Source organism: Atractosteus spatula, chromosome 1 (assembly GCF_055471065.1).
Source record: "Atractosteus spatula isolate fAtrSpa1 chromosome 1, fAtrSpa1.hap1, whole genome shotgun sequence".
NCBI classification, from domain to species: Eukaryota; Metazoa; Chordata; class Actinopteri; order Semionotiformes; family Lepisosteidae; genus Atractosteus; species Atractosteus spatula.
In genome coordinates this window covers 40,255,706-40,272,570 of record NC_142706.1, presented here as the reverse complement: position 1 = coordinate 40,272,570, position 16,865 = coordinate 40,255,706, and the positions used below count along the sequence as shown (strand labels likewise).

The following is a 16,865-nucleotide window of genomic DNA, read 5'->3' as shown; positions in this document are numbered from 1 at the left end:
CTTCATGTTCACATCATAAAGGAACAAAGTACGTTCCTATAAAGGGGATGTGAAGACCCCCACAAAAATACTTTGTTACATTAATGAGAAGCAAAAGTAAAGATCCTATCAGTACTTTTTAGAGTCATGTAGATATTAGGAGCATGTTTTCCTCTTAAAAGCAATTTGATACTGTTATTTAAAGGACTACCAAACATATAATCATTAATTCTATTATACTAACAAAATATATGTATCTCAATAATGATGTCCTTATCACCATTCTGTCAAACTGTCGAACGTTGACTCACTTTGACATATTGTCCTATTTCTGAACCCTGTAGCATTTTCAAAATCACTATTAGCCTTACTGCAGCATCCCCAACCAGTTTCCTTCTTTGCTGGGCTGCTCAGTTTGGAGGGACAGCCTGATCTAAGCAGTGCCCAAGTAGTACGATACACCTTCCACATCTTAATGACTTCACGGTGTACAGAGGGTTTATTCAGTGTCTTTGAAACAACTTTGTCCATAAATTGTTTTGAAAGGTTTCTTGATCAAATCTTTGTTTGAAATTCATAACATGACTGAGGGGTCTTATCCTGAAATCATGTAAACAACTATCGCTGCTCACAGACGGAGGCCACTCAACTAATCATGCGATGTTTAGAAGTAATTTTGTGCATAGAACTGAAAACTTATACCCGTAGCAGTGTTCAATTTGAGCATTCAAGTTTTTATTATAAATATTCACTTTAAGAAATGTGCATATATCATTTGTAATTAAGTAAAACAGGACATCATTGGATGAGAAGTGAATACTTTAGGACTGTACAGTTTATAAGGGTGACACCTGTGCACGGACTCATCATTGTGGTATGGAATTTACCAGAGTGCCTATTGCACTGTTGGGCACTTACAGGAACTTCTAATACAGAATACTTTGTTTGGTTTAATTTTAAGACTCTTTCACATCAATCATGGCTTTAACCTCATTATTAATGTACTGGATTTTCACAGTGATATCTAGCTGATAAGAACAACTTCTTAAGGCCGAGCAAATTTTACACTGCAGATGTGTTTGGAAACGTTGATTAGCTCATTGATAAGTGGTGATGGATACATAAAAATAGCAACGGCTGTTTTTATCAATGTAATGCAAAATACGGCAAAGAATTGACTTTTGTGTAGGTAAACTAACATTTCATTGTATACTCTATTCTGAATTACAGCAGCAGAGAACTGGGATTAAAAATCTGATGTGTAGGGTGTCTTGCAAATGTAGGAAATTCTCATGCAGGTATTATTTACCTTTCACAACAAGAGCTGTATAAAATCAATTGTATTTACCAGGCTGTAGACCCAGCAGTCCACAAAATTCGTAGAAATATTTCAATTCTTTTTATTAAAATGTTGCTTAATGTTTATTTGCACAGTGAGTTCAAATGCTTTTTTATCCACCTGACTAACTGGGATAATCATTTGGAGCATTCTTTCAAAACACTTTATTTTAAAAATCACATCTCATTTTAGAATCTGTGTCTTAATATTCTTGATGGTAGGCAATGTTTAAATGACATTTTCATAGCTTATTTTAACTACTTTTTCTGAATAGCATCTGACTGGTGTTTTTAGTTAAATCACTCAACATGGGCTTAATTTGCCTATAACCTGGTTACACTAAAAAGGATTACTAATCACCGTAGGACCACCTACTTAAAGATTAAATAAATATTTATACAGAGACCTATTTGTAAGTGTTTGTGTTAGATTGCTCACAGCCAAACCAAGTTAAATAGCTTTATACCATCATTCCAACAATTGTTTTCAAATTTCTGCAATTTCTGTAACCCGGGCTGGGCTATGTGCTCTGTCAGAAAGTATGAAAATGGACATTTCTCTTTAACCTTGGGCCTCAGACGCCTGTGTGGCTGGAGGTTCTGGAGACGTCTCCTCCACAGGAGGGGAAGCATGAGAGACATCCTCCTCAGCCGGGGTGGTACCGTTTGCCTCGTCCTCAGAGGACACGGCCTCACTTGGGGGCTCCTCCAAGGCCTCAGCCACAGCCTCCTCCACAGCCTCAGCTGTGGTGCCCTCTGCAGCCTCCGGTGCTGGCTCAGTGGCTGTCTTCTCCACTGCTGCCTCCACAGCCTCGGCTCTGGTGCTCTCAGAGGCCTCCAACACTGCCTCCTTGGCAGTCTCCTCCACGGCTTCCTCTACAGCCTCGGCTCCGGTGGCCTCAGAGGCAGTCTCCGTCGCAGGCTCTCCTGCAGCTTCTGCTTCCTCTGCCTCCTCAGGCTCTGCTTTTGTTTTTAACAAAACAACAATCAAATTAACCAGCCACGTTTCGCATGCATCACAGCTCTCCTACCTGACTCTGCTGGACATGGCTGAAGCTTTAGAAGTTTAGGTTTACTGAGCTTGTAGGCAGAACTGAGCAGGCCTACCCGGGCTGTTCAAATGGAACCAAAAGAAATTAGCCTGTTAGAGTAGCTTGTTAACAAATTACAAGGCTATTGTAAACGGCCTATACACATATTTTAGAGGACAAGTGATGATCTGAATAAAGTCCTATACAGTTGCATCTATCATATATTGCCACCATCCAACTGTATTATTCACAAAGTTATCAGGTACATTATATAGCTTGTTAAATAAGAATTGGGCCTTATTTATTAAATGCTGCCATCTTGCTGAATTAACAGACAGTTATGTCTCATATGATAACAACAAAGAAAAATTTGAAAGCACAGGAATACTAAAAAGCAAGAGGAGGTCACTCAGTCCATCTAAATCCTTATGGATGTTAGCAGCTACAGTAATTGATCAGTAATTGAAACAGCTCATCCAGCTGTTTCCTGAGAAAGAGGAGTATAAGCTACAGCAACATTGCTGTCTACCTAGGATACAGATATAGAAGTCTTGCTAAAAATTATAAATATCTTTTACCTATTCTTGTATCAGTAGTCTGGATTTTCTATTGAAAAGATGGATGAATATGGCCCAATATCTCTCCTAGGTTTAATCAGCATTCATCTTTCCTTGCAAAACGTAGTAAAGACCAGAATTAACTAATGTAAATCAAGGAATTGTCAATTATTAATATCACTCTATAGGAATCTGAAGCTGTATAAATATTTACATCCTGTGCGATTTAACCAAAATATTTATAAAATGTAATAAGTTAAAATAAAGCATTACTGGGAGATGAATGGTGTCAATACAGGTACAAGATTTAAACAAAAAGGTTTGTTTTTTTAATTCTTGTAATACTGTATATACGTAGACTACTTCAGCTCCGTTATTTGTAGATTTCCTCAAAAGAGAAAAATTAATTTTCTCTTCGCACATATTTAAATACTATGCTAAAATCCTACAATGCTGGACTTCTGTTTGTCCAAGGAAAGGTTGAAGAAAACACTACTCACTTAATTGCGAAGAGTTGTTTCATAGACTACATTGAACATTTAACAACACAATTATGAATAAAAGTCTGCACATCAAATGAGAAAATAACTTGGAGCCCGTGATTAAGATTAATATTCCTCTCGACAGAAACTAAAAGCGTGATAGGATTCAAAGCATTACTAGAGAGATTATTATATAAATCTGTCACTATTTCAGACTTTAAGCGTTATGCATTAACTGAAGAAAGTGAATTTATCCTACCTGTAAATAGGTCCCAGTAATTTTGTCTCTGTTCTGCATTTTTTACAACCATGTAGCAACCATGAATACATGTACTGTAATTGTACTGATGTATTGGAATATAAAGTTAGTATGAAATTTACAAACCCATGCAATGTAAGCCCAAAAATCAGAACTAAAAGAAATACACAGCAAAATTAGAGTAAGCCACTTCCACACCTTTCTGATTGCACAGTGATCTGATAAGCACAGTGACCCCAACAAAACTCTACATCAGCATGCAGTTCGAAAGCAAAAGGCATTTGGAAACCCAGAGCAGGAAATAAAAGGAAAAACAGGATAGACAGGGAACGGAACAGGAAACAGAAATACTTGTTAACTATCAATACCTTGACATTTTCACAACATACTGCAGGAGGGTTCGAAGTTTTGCTTTATTATAAATAAAAAGTAACGTTCAACAGCTCTTTTACAGCAATAAATACAATGCGCACACAGTTATGTACATTTTTAATTGGTAAATAATACCTTGAACTGAAAAGTATGATGGCTAAGGAAACTCGAGATTAACTTTACAGAGTGATGAATACATTCAAGAAGAGGAGTCCCTTCATCCAAAGGTTTATTTTTAATCTCCCTCAAGTCTAGGAAAGCTTGCAGTCTCTGGATTTTACTCTGGAAAGTGTAAATAGAGGAAGAATTAGGAAATGAGAGGAATGATAAACGAATATTTGATAAATACAAATTTCTTTTACTAAAGTATTCAAATACTTCATATGTATTTCACTTGGCATGCTTATTATTAGGAGTGGTTAGCTTTACCATACTGTTTATGCATTTGCGGTTATAGTTCTATAAGAATTTAGTCACTAATAAAATAAAAAAAATAATTAAAAAACCTATTAGTAAAAATGACTGAGAGTGCGGTGTCTATTAATACACAAGTTATATAGGGGGTGGGCCTACGTGTACAACAGTTGACTGACACAGGTAAGAAGAAAGGGAAACACAGAATGAAAGTAGGGTATGACAAGCAGTGCTGTCATTATTATGGGCTTTTTCCAAGGCAGCGGTGTTAGGGTCAAACCCCTTTCTGATTAATGAACAGTCTGGATAAAGTACATGGGCATGAGGGCTGTGATAGCTTTCAGAAGCACTTACAAACTAAGTCAAACTCAGTTCCCTCAGCTCCTGCGTTTCTGAAACAGTGTTTGTCTGAAGTTCGTGATAACAGCCTTAGAGATTAAGAAGGATTTTGGTCATACTTTAACCATCTCTCAATTCTATTTCAAGACTAGGTTGCTGTTTTGCCATAGAAGACTAAACAAAAAAAAATACCACAAAAATCACTTGAGCTGTGTGTCACTACCACTATCCCTATGTTACATTTGGTAAACTGTAATATTGTGACTATGAGCCCAGAACACAGCACTGAAATAAAATTAGTCTCTTAGTGCTCTTTATAGCCTTTGCCTCACAAACAGCTATCCTTTTCTGTAACATGTTTTTTTTTAATTTGGATTCCTCTTGGTGCTTTCTTTCGGTCTATAAACTTTAAGAGAGTCACAACATTCATAGTTGAGTAAGATCAGATAAATGAGAATGTTTTGTGTCTACTGAGAGAATGGGTTTACAGTACATCACAGATACCTGGCACTAGATTTGTATTGGCTCTAAATGGCTTAGCGCACTGATCTGAGCTTCATGAGATCATACACATTTTCAGTGTGAAAAACACGGGTATATACGCTTTTCTACTTTTGACAAAAACTTAAATAAAATAGTAAATAGTTAAAATGAAAACGTATTCATTAATCAGAATAGGGCTGCCCTGAGTTATGCAGGTCAAAGACATATTATATAACCCAGCATATCTACAGAATTCATCTAAAAATCCCCACTGCAATCAAGGGTGTTTACTAAACACTAAAATTAGTAGTGACTAGAGTTAAAACATGCAGAATTATGTTAATGTTGGTGAGCAAAACAGTAAACTGATACTCACCATCATCTTCTGAAAGACATAAAAAGAAGAAAAGTTATTTTTAATGCCATGCTTTCATATTACTGCAAATCCATTGCAATTGTACTAACATGCAAATGTTTCTATAATTTTATATGCTGGTTGATTTTTTTTAAATCACCAATGAGCTTGTATTTCAGTAAAAATGAACAAGAGTACAGAGCTAATTAACATAGCCCCTGGGATTTTGGGCTCTACACATTTGACTTTCTTGAGAAAACAAATCTGCCTCATTTTTGTGGTTAACTTACTTGACTAAATAGCTTGACTATTTCTTCAATTAGAAAAATGAGAAAATGTCAACCCATAGGTTTATTTTCACATTGACAATTTCAATGGTTTGACTGAGGGGGGTTTCAGATCACTGGGGACTGACCTGGTGATCACATACTGTACTTGCGCAGTGGGAAGAAGTGCAATAGTCTCTTGAGCAGATTTATTCATAAGGAAGCAACCAAACACTGGGTCAAGACGTCTGTTATGTCTGAGGAGCTAAGCTATGTTAAACTAACCATGCTGTAACAGGCTTCTAGCCCACTGTGACTCTATTTATATCAGTTAGCCTGTAAGACAGTAGAAGAGCTGATCTGCAGTATCAGTATCAAGCTGAGCTTCGACAAAGCTGAATGCTGTCAGGTGAACAAAATCCTATTAGCTACAGGGCAGAGAATGCAAATGTCATCTCCATGCTGGTCTTCTCTTATGTACATGTAGTTACCTGTAACAATTACTAATTCACAGTGACTGTTTTTGACATACAACTCTTGACAACATCGGATTAACCAAGACAGATCCTACCCACATTCTTCTCAGCTTAGTTTAATCCTTGGAAACTAGACTTTTAAAGAGCTAAATCATGGAGGTCTTCGGAATCTTAGATCTATGAACATTACGCTCATGACAAGGAGAAGTGTGAAGTGGGCATTGCAAAAAAAAAACAAAGAATGCTTGAAATTCCTGGCTTCTCTATTGGCCTTTAAAATGGAAATCCTGTGTAAAGCAAAAAACAAAAACTGCGGTTCAGAATTGTATAATCCAATGTGATGCTGTGTCTGTGTCTGTTCACACTCAAAGGTTCAGGTTAAAAAAACAGCTTTTGGGCTTTGAAAGCAGTCTCAAAGTTACTTTGCGTCACTAATTACTAGTGTTAAAAGATGTCTGTTTATCACAAATGTTCAAAAATGTAATCTTATGTCCACTGTCGTTGTTAAACACAGTATAACTACCTTTACCCCAGCAGCTAGGACTAAATAAATGTATTATAATGTCAAAAAAAGACAAATGAATAAACAAAACACTGGTAGTTAATTTAGACAATGTATTGTACATGATTGTAGCTAAGGGCTCAGAAACACACTGTACACCAAAATGTTATTTCTTTACACATCAGAATGCAAACAATGCAAATAATTTTGTGAATGTTTATGTATGATTTTGGTGCATGGCACGATGTATTGATTATATTATAAAAACTTTGGTAGTTTCTCATTTTACAGTAGCTAATTTCCTGACAAACTCTTCAACTACTATCCCATTACTTCACCCTTTCAATAGGACGTGTCAGATTATATTGCCACGCAAAACTTGGGAAAAGCAACAAAGATATTCCTTGCTCTGTTGTTTCAGCCAGTGGTTTCAAAATCACAAGGGTGTTTTTCATAGTTGTGTTGGAACTACTGGTACTTTAGACACTGATGATCACTAGGAATTCGGCCCCAAGCAAGCATCTGCTTCATCCTTTTGAGTTCATTATTTAGGCAAGGCACAGAGCAGAAAATCATTGCTGACAGCCTGATTTGTATTGCTTAATCTCATTTATCCGATTTAATACATCTAGCTCTCCACCCTGGCTGTGACACACTGCTTCATTAACTAAAGCCGAATGTCAACAGCCCTTGTACCTGGGAATTGGTCCTTGTAAACTAATTTCTTGTAGGAACAGCTGTATGAACACCAACTTTTACAAAACTTAAAACAAATTTGGGTATTTTTTACATTCAATTAAATATATACAATAAATGTATAAATTGTGTATATGCGTTTCTCACAATTCATCTCTACTGAAAAAGTACTAATTAAAAAAAAAGACATTTTTGGCAGCCGGATAACCAGATATGACACCTGCACCTCAATGGCTGTATAGAGATGCAAACAGGGATTGTTAACTGTATCCGATGCTGTGCTCAAATCCAAAAGAATAAGAATATCAAGTGTGCTGCAGCAGTCAAGCAATCATCAGGGAGCTGAAAATGACAAGACTCGGTATTGATCATAGATCTAAAGCTAGGATGAAAGGGTGTGTAGAGCCTGTAAGATTAGAAAGGTTTAATTGTATTAGTTACCACATGTTCCAGAATCTACCACAGAAACAGAAGATTAGAAATTGGGTGCTAATTGTTTAGCAGATTAGCATCAAGCTTAACAGTAAAGGAACACCAGCAGATTGAAGAGATTCACAGATACTGTCTTTGACATCCAGTGAAAGGAGCTCAGAGACAGTGAAGGGGTTGAATAGGTGTGATCTAGAGGCGGGCTTTGTTTTTGCAGGCAATTCACAGACATAGTAAGTTTTCACCACTCATCAACCAACTGCACTGTCTTTCCATAGTACACCTATTTGCTCATCCAAGAGCCACAGAATCACCAGTTCTTTGATGACAATGTCACTAAGAAAATTGAATTTCCTTCACTGTACCATACTGATAAATGCAAAACATTCAAAGAGCTGGTCCATTGTTTGGCCAGAACCCAAGCTGGTCTCTTCTCCAGCACTCTCAGGAACAGGCTTTGCCTCTAGAGGGTCATCCCCAGTCAGAACATATCCTCAGGTGTCCTTTCATACAGATGAGGACCACCACCCCAGTTTACTAGTTCAGAGGTACTGTACCTGCCTTACATGTAGCTTTGAAAAGGCCTGCTAACATCAATGCTCTTCCACACATTTAATACCTGGTGAATCTTGTTCAAATCTGCTGCCTAACCACTACAAAGGCACTTTATCAACACAGCAAGAAAGGTGAATCTGATCTCCACCAGAGGTTGCCAGTGCTACCTCTTGCAAAGAGCATTGAGCAGGAAACATCAAATGCTCCTCTTGATGATCTCCTCAAGTCAGCGATTCACTAATCGCTCAAAACAATCTGGCTAACATCCCACTGAACCCTCCCAAGGTAGTGAAAGGCTTGTCAGGACACCTTTGAGGCTATCCAAAGTTATTCTCCCTTATCTCTCTGAACTCTTCCTAAACATTCTTAGCCAATCGATACATCGCCTCCAAATCAGAAGACGATTTTACATGCACTGCATAGGGGGTCTTCTTCTACAGATCCCCTCAAGGCTGGTGTCCACCCCTGGGTCCTTGGGTTTTCACCACGAGGGGAAACAAATGCCTCTAAGCCATAGAACTACGTAGCTGCCTCGATGACTGAGATGAACACGACACATCAACTTAGACTCAATCTCCTCAATTTCACATTTCAAAGACCTCAAAGACCTGGGATTAAAAAAAAAATGGAAATGGGATGTAAAAGCTTTCCACACAGGGAAAGAGCCATCATCTACCAAACATTCCCTGGCACCCCACATTAGTCTCCTGTTTCTACCTGACTCCCATGCTTTAGATCCAACGCACCATGAACTGGTGATCAGCTCACAGCTCTGCCTCAATTTTTCCCCAGGTGTCCAAAATACCACACCTTTAAGTCCAATGAGATAACTATAAAATCTAACAACCACTATTAGCCCAAAAGAGCTCTTGTACTAGGTCAAATGAATGACAGTCTTGCGTTTGAAGATGGTATTTGTCATGGCAAATCGATAACTTGTATTATCAACATCCATCCACCCAATTTCTAACTGATTTATCCAATACACATGATCCAATGTCATGGAGAAGCTGGAGCGTATTCTGGCAAGCAACAGGTACAAGACGGGATGCACCCTAGTGGGGAGGCCAGTCCATCACAGGGCATTGTCAACATGATGAACAAAATTAAAACAATATGCTAAATCTTAATTTTGATAGTTTTCCTTTGCATAATATAACAGACTTTATACAGTATATGCCCTTGTATGAAATAAATGTTGTGAACTTAACTCTCTACATTAAGCCAAGGACAGACAAATGGCACACATAAGGGGGATGGATATACAGTAGGGCTTACTTTTGGGTGGCCATGGCTTTGGTGTCCATTCGTCCTTCGGTCTGGTGGAGATCTCATCAACTCTATCGTGGAACCTGGCCTTGTCAGACGTAAGGGTCTTGTAACTCTTTAGAAAAACAAGAAATAATATTGCTGTTATTATTTGCTTAGAATTTAAGTGACACATTACCATTCATATACAAAAATACTTTTAAATTTCATCTGTCTTAATGTCAGTGCTAGAATACACTATTTTTTTAATTGATACTGTATGTCTGGCAAAAAAGTTATTACCTCTAAGGAAAGCAGTTACTGTTTGGATGAGTAAGCAGGGGGTTTGTTGAGCTACAAACATGGTAATTTCTATAAAAGGGTGAGCGGAGTCCTAGCACTGTGAAGACTGTTTTTTTACAATACATTTTGCACTTTTTTGTGGTTAATTTGTATATTAGGAAAATCTCAATAGAGAGACATTTAAATGAGAGACCTGATATAAACTGATATAAAACTGATACAGAGAGCCCAGATTTAAATTAATTTAGCTGATATAAACTGGTTTCAACAAGAATGCACTGAGGTATAGGCTTAATTAGTGACTCCAAATTAGGAAAGTATAAAATAGAAAATATAACCAGTGAATTCAGATTTAATTATACAGAAAAAAACATGGAGATATAGAGTTATACTTTAAACCTTAAAGTTTGTTCCATTTTTTCAACAAGATTTTTCAAAGACAATGAATAGGTTAAATAGAAAGTTCTTTATTAAACATATTCTGAAAGTGACAGTGGTTCACATGGCCTAAGAGCAATTTTCACTGCATCTCAGAGCCCAATAATAAATACAACAGGGAAATAAAGAGTACCAGTATTAAATGTTCTTGGCATTTTTTAAATTACAAGCTGTTATTTTTAGCCAAAAAGTTAGGAAAATCCCCTTTTAATGTAGAATATTTAGTCCCACAAACCACTAAAACCACAAACCACTAAAAGATTACTGCACTAAGGTTATGAACTCAGACAGTGTAGCTCTCATTCTCACAAAATAGGTTTACGGTGATTACGGCGATTTAATTTGTGATTAAAAGTGAGTCTAGTTCACTTTTTAAGGTTAAACTGTCAGGGCTATATATAATCATTTCTTGCTCTATTGGAGTGTGTACATTACCATACAAATCAGTTAATTAAAAAAAAAATCAGTAAATGATTTTTCTAAGTAATTCCACTGACTGTTTTCCAAACCACGTTCACATCATTGAACACAAAGTGGATATGTTACACTTCTGTACTTTATATTTAAAGACTTCAATATACTGTATGTCTCCATTGCATGCTTTTAAACACAGGAATCATACATAATAAATTGCACCAGTGAAGGAGCCCCCGCAGAGGAGAACATAGATCAGGTTTGTTCCCGAGGAGCCAGGAACACCACCAGATGACATCTGTCGAGCAGGGACTGCAACAGGAAAGGCAGAAAACAACACAAAGTGATATGAAGAAGGCACATTACGTATGTAGCTTCTACAAGGAAAGGCTCATATATCAATACCAACCATGTTCTTCAGAAAATCTTACAAGCAAGATTTACCAAAATGTATTTTCTCAGGAGGAAATGTGAATGTCTGTAGCCATTTAGTCGTTTAACACACTCTTGCATGGCTGTTGCTCTCGAGGACCAGCAGTGTTATCCCTCTTAATATGCCTCCTGTCATTAGATATGTTCACTTTAGAAAACCCTTAGGAACTAGGATGATGATGAAAAGGACTATGGTATTTCACTTAGGCCAATACTGTAGCCCACTAATAAGGCCGCAAGGATAAAGTAACTTACAAGGTTCTTCATTACACTCTCTGTGTAAGAGCAGGTTTTTATATCAATCAAGTGCAGAGTTTTAAGAATGACCAAACAAACTTAATCTAAAATTATACAATATAAAACAGCTGACAATTAAAGTATAGTGATGGTTTATCTTCTTGCCGAGACTCCTCATGTTTATTGGATTGTGTTGGGGCATCCAAAAATACAACTGACAAAGGCGATTTACTTCTGCCTAAATTCGCCCTAATCATCTGCTAAAATAGTCCTGGGCAAAGGTGTTAGACCTTCCAATTTTCCATGGAAGTAAATACAATAGCTACAATATTCTAAAAATATTAATGATTAATAATAAGGATGGTCAAGCACGAATTATGTATAAAAATAAATAAGGCACATGCTTCCTTAGGGAAAATACCTCATTTAAATAAAGCAAATGTTCGTTGTTCATATATAATTATTCACTAGCTCGTAATAAAGTTTCATACAATTAAGGAACAAGGATACTTTCCTTTAAACATGTTTTTTTTATATAATGAAAGCGCAGATTGGCCTCCTCCACTGAAAATGCCCCAACTCATGAGACTCCAATCGTAAATTGTTCTTCAACACTTCAACACAACAACTTGCTGAGTTTCCAAATTATGCTCATTTTTTAGATTAATACTCCGCTTTCCACCGTCACTTTTTTAGCATGAAAGATATTTACAAAGATGCAATTTTCTACAATATTCATCTCAGTTTGCAAATAATGTTTCAGCGACAATAAAAGATAAAAGCTCACATCAAGCAATGCTGATAAAATATTTAGCTAAAAGAGGAACAACAGACATTAGTCTGTAGCCTGTGCTGACTTCTGCAGTGTGCAGTGAACTGGAGAGTATGACTTCTTCACTGGAAGGGACACCTCTTCACAAGTAATGTTATACAAAAACATTTTATTCCATTTAATTTCTAGAAATAATTCTTTCATTTATTTTGTAGAACGTGATCTGCACCAAACTTCCAAGATGTGTCATGTATGACAATTTGTGATTTTGCTTTTGCTCACTGATTAAATACATTTCATTGGTTTGTATATTGGCAGCTGCAGGATTTGCTTTTAAAAGGGTTTTAAATTAAATGTTCAAGGCATGTTTTGGTAAAATGTGCACAATTTTGAATCTCAATCTCATTTTCTGAATAATTTTTGTTTACAACAAGGAGGAAATGCACCTAAATTGCATTCGCTTTAGGCTGTCAAAATATTTGCATTCTGATTAAAAAAAACAAACAAACCACAAGTGCATATTGCATACATTTTCTGTACACTGCAGATATTTAACTTTTGAAATTGGTGAAATAATCCTAAAAAAATATATCAGTTCAGCGCAGATAAATTTACCATATTGACAGAACTCAATTAACAGATCTTTGTTAGTTAAGAAATATATCTCTGGGTACCTTAGAGACCAGTATATTTTCTCTGAGTGGAAACAGGTATCATTGTAATAGATTGTGTGGTCACAGTTGGCAAACATTTTCAATCTTCCTTTAAGACCATGTTTTTTACTAGTTATTTTTAAGAACTGTGTTTTTGAACCTTAATGTTGCCTATATTATTAAACTAGTGTATAAATCTTATATTTATATTAACTGTATTTACCAATGATCTGCACCTCATGGCACACCTGCATATACGTCAAAACATTCAGGGCCCACATAAAGAATAATAATAACACATTAAAACAGGATGCTCTGAACTGAAGGTTGTATGTAGCCATACAATATGTATGCTGCCAAGTCTAGGTGCCTTAAATATACATTGCTATTCACTCAGTGGGATACTTGGTCTTGCTTCTGGGAAACAATCAGATTAAACTGGTGTGGGATGGGAGAGAAGCCGACTTGCAGAGTAACATTCAAAGTTGCTTTCAGTTTATTCCTGTTCTTTGATTTCATGCCAGTTGCGATTGAAAGCCCTGACTCTCAAAGGTGTGTGGGGGTGAATGGCAATAGGAACTTGCTAGCACATTCTCACAGACAGGAATATTCCTTGGAGGCCCACATCCAAAACGAAGCAGAGTCACGTTTTCTGAGCTGAAGTTTCGGGCTGTTGTCAGCTGATAGTTCAAGAAGCCGAGTTTCCAATACAGTGGATAGGGCCATGCTTTCTACTGTCAATGGGTCCACCGAGAACAGGTCTAAACTGAAGGGCAGTCATTTCAGGGATCCTCTGGGAAATGACGTTTGAGTTTATTGAACAGCTGAGTGAAACAACTTTGGAGATACTGATGTGAGGAGAATCCTCCAATAATGGGAACATTATTATCCATCCCTTTTCCACCCTCTTGTTCCACAGTGTGAGATTTTTCCTAAATCCTTCAATTTTTTTAGGTCCCAAAAATGTTCTGCCATTTCTTCCACAGTAAAATATGTTGAATCGTGAAGTTTTCATAAAAGCCATTGAAGGAATGCCAGAATTAACATTCCACTGATGTAATCAGGATTTAGTTTAATGCAAGTAGAAATATTTTGAGATTTATTCCGAACTCCACAAGAAGCCAGTGTGAGTAAGCTAAAACAGGCGATATATTCTCATGTATCAGTTTTGATAAAAACCCAAACAACTCCATTGTGAACATGCTGCAACTTTTTAAGTTGTTTGGATATACACCAGCAAGCACTGCACTACTTTAGTCAAGGCTGGGAAAGGCAGGAGTATGCCTCAGGTTTTCTGGATCAAACTGGGAGAGAGATACTGTATAAGAACAATGTTAAAAAGGACACCTTCAGAACACTGAGAACATAAGCTTCAAATGCAAAGATGAGTCAACATATGTGGTCCTGTTAAGATTTCAGAGGTAACATGTTTTGTTGCACTCGTTTTTTTAAACAGTGTGACAAGGCAGACAGTACTTGATTAATGTCAGGTTTCATAAACTGGGATATCATAGAAATGACATCGGATGACATAACCACAAATCAACTTACCCAACTGTAATGTACAGATTCCAAAAAGAATTAAATTAAAGGGGAATTGACAGTAAATTTACACACTCCAATTCTGAAATTGTTTCCTGGTGTATCATGCACAAATCTCATTTATGCATTTATGTAGCTGACAACACCACTCTGGAAGCAAACATTTTACCTGAATAAGTCTATTCTTAGATTTCAAAGTTGATGTTTTATTTCAAAAGAAAATGAAAGCTTAAAGTTACATGTACCATAAACCGAAAGACCAAACTATTCAAACTTTGAAAGTTAGAGATAAAGCTAAAGTTACCCAATTTTTTTTCAGACAATTCCAGCTCCTTTGTCTGCACAACAGCAAACCTATACACTGTAATATGGGATCTAATCTATACCTAGTATGAATATATTTTTTTAGTGATCTAACTTGCCTAGGATTTAAGTACAGGACACTGGTGATCGCTGATACAGAAGCTGCATTGATTTTCAAATGAAATTTTTAGATTCCTTGGATTTTACCATTTCTGAAAACAAATTTAAGTAAGGAACTTCAACCATATTATTCTTGAAATAAACCCAGCTTTAGGAATGGAGGCAAATTTAAGATACTCTGCATAAAAGGATCAGCCAAATTAATTAGTCATTTTGGGTTTAAAGTAAGTGAAACCTCATACAAACTACCCAGAACAAATATCCATTCTATCGCTTCAATCTCAAAATGTTTAACACCACATTTTAACATTTTGAGGTCATAAAAGCATTTTTTTAAAAAAGACCTATGAAATTTTAATTGCTACAACTACAAAATAATAGTTTTTTTTTCTCATTAGTGTGACTGACATTACATCACAGGGTATAAAACGCCTTGTTTGTACCTTTTCTTGTAAATCATTTTCACACTTTCAGACACGCGAGGAATTTATAAAAGAGGAGGCGGGTCTTTCAAGCTACATAATCGTCTCCAGGGGTCACTGTTAAAAAACCATACCCTCGTGCTCGCATGTTCAGGAACGTGCCACTGCTTCGTTGTGGTTTTTAATTTCACATGAATTTATTTAGCATAAGAAAACCACTGTACCCCAATATTCCATACATCAAAGAAATTTAGCACAACGAGAATAAAGGAACAAACGACAATAACTGGTAAAAATCCATGTGACATTTAGGAAGTTAGGTGCTGGTCATCTTCCAAAAAACACACACAAACGAAACAGATATAATCAAATAACAGTTTAGTCCATTGTGCGCCCCCCGATCTGTGAAAAGCCTCAGCAATCCTTGACATTCAAGGCCTACAACCCAAAACATATCATGTTCAAGGCCAAGAAATGTTGGTTTTGACATAAATTTTGAACAAAAAAATAAAACAATTTGTTATTTTTTTGTGCATATAATGTTACAGTATTGTAACCCATTTGACCCATCAACATACAGTATATGTATACACAGTATCTGAGCTACTGTTGTATAAACTAATTGTTTGACACACGTCTCCCCCTGTGTGAGGAATGCGAAACCAATATGAGAAAGAGAAGGTACAGCGCAGAAAGCATTTGGTAACAAGGGTACAGAACCTAGGAATAACACACTTATGCATGGACGATTTTTCAGCGCAGCTTGCTGAGTTAGCATTATATCGCACTGTTTTCGTTCCATGACGAGCTTATTAGAGGATTTCGCCTTCAGTTTTAAAACACTTGACCAACCTTTACTGTACTCGAGTAAACCCAGATTAAATTTGTAAACCCCTCAAACCTTGTTTTAATGGTAATTTCGAGCACTTTTGCGAGATTTTCTAATTATGCTACCAAGCTGCCAATTCATTCTCGATGCAATTTTTCATTCCTCTAGTGACCTTCAGATCTCCTTTACTGTGACTAGCACAGAGTACTTGTCATAAATTGAAATCCCTCTGTTTGTATTGCAATTAATAGGCTACAAGTTATTTCTGCCTGGAGATTTCCGAAATTTGTAATATTATTTTGCATTTTAACACCTGAGGAGAAAAAATGCACTCGCAAGGAACATACACATTTATTTAACTCTTCATACACGTATGACGGTTATTTATTTTTTAAGACTTCTGACAAGGGCAAGGGGAACAAGACCTACCGTTTCTGGAAAATGCCGAGACTGACATCCGTGCCAGCGGAGCCAGTTTTCGCCAGGCCGCCCTGCAGAGAAACATATCTGCTCAGTTGACGATCAATACCGCTGCGACGCCGGAGTGCAGAAAGCAGCAAGAGCCTTTATAGTGAATGACTGCTCACTACTGGGGAAAGCTGCCTGGCTGGTTTTGCCT

At 36.8% G+C, this 16,865-nt stretch overlaps 2 protein-coding genes across 2 annotated transcripts; both read right to left on the bottom strand.

Annotated features, from left to right (window-relative positions):
- Positions 1–697: 697 nt before the first annotated feature.
- Positions 698–3,685, bottom strand: LOC148840892 (uncharacterized). The gene is made up of 2 exons (XM_088920671.1): positions 3,647–3,685; positions 698–2,344 (listed from the first exon to the last, which is right to left on the bottom strand). The coding sequence occupies exons 1-2, from the start codon at positions 3,683–3,685 to the stop codon at positions 1,880–1,882; spliced, it is 504 nt and encodes a 167-aa protein (XP_088776797.1). The 3' UTR covers positions 698–1,879.
- mgarpa (mitochondria localized glutamic acid rich protein a) lies at positions 698–16,833 on the bottom strand. The gene is made up of 4 exons (XM_088910870.1): positions 16,676–16,833; positions 11,145–11,248; positions 9,812–9,917; positions 698–5,639 (listed from the first exon to the last, which is right to left on the bottom strand). The coding sequence occupies exons 1-4, from the start codon at positions 16,749–16,751 to the stop codon at positions 5,545–5,547; spliced, it is 381 nt and encodes a 126-aa protein (XP_088766996.1). The 5' UTR covers positions 16,752–16,833; the 3' UTR covers positions 698–5,544.
- Between the last annotated feature and the right edge of the window lie 32 nt (positions 16,834–16,865).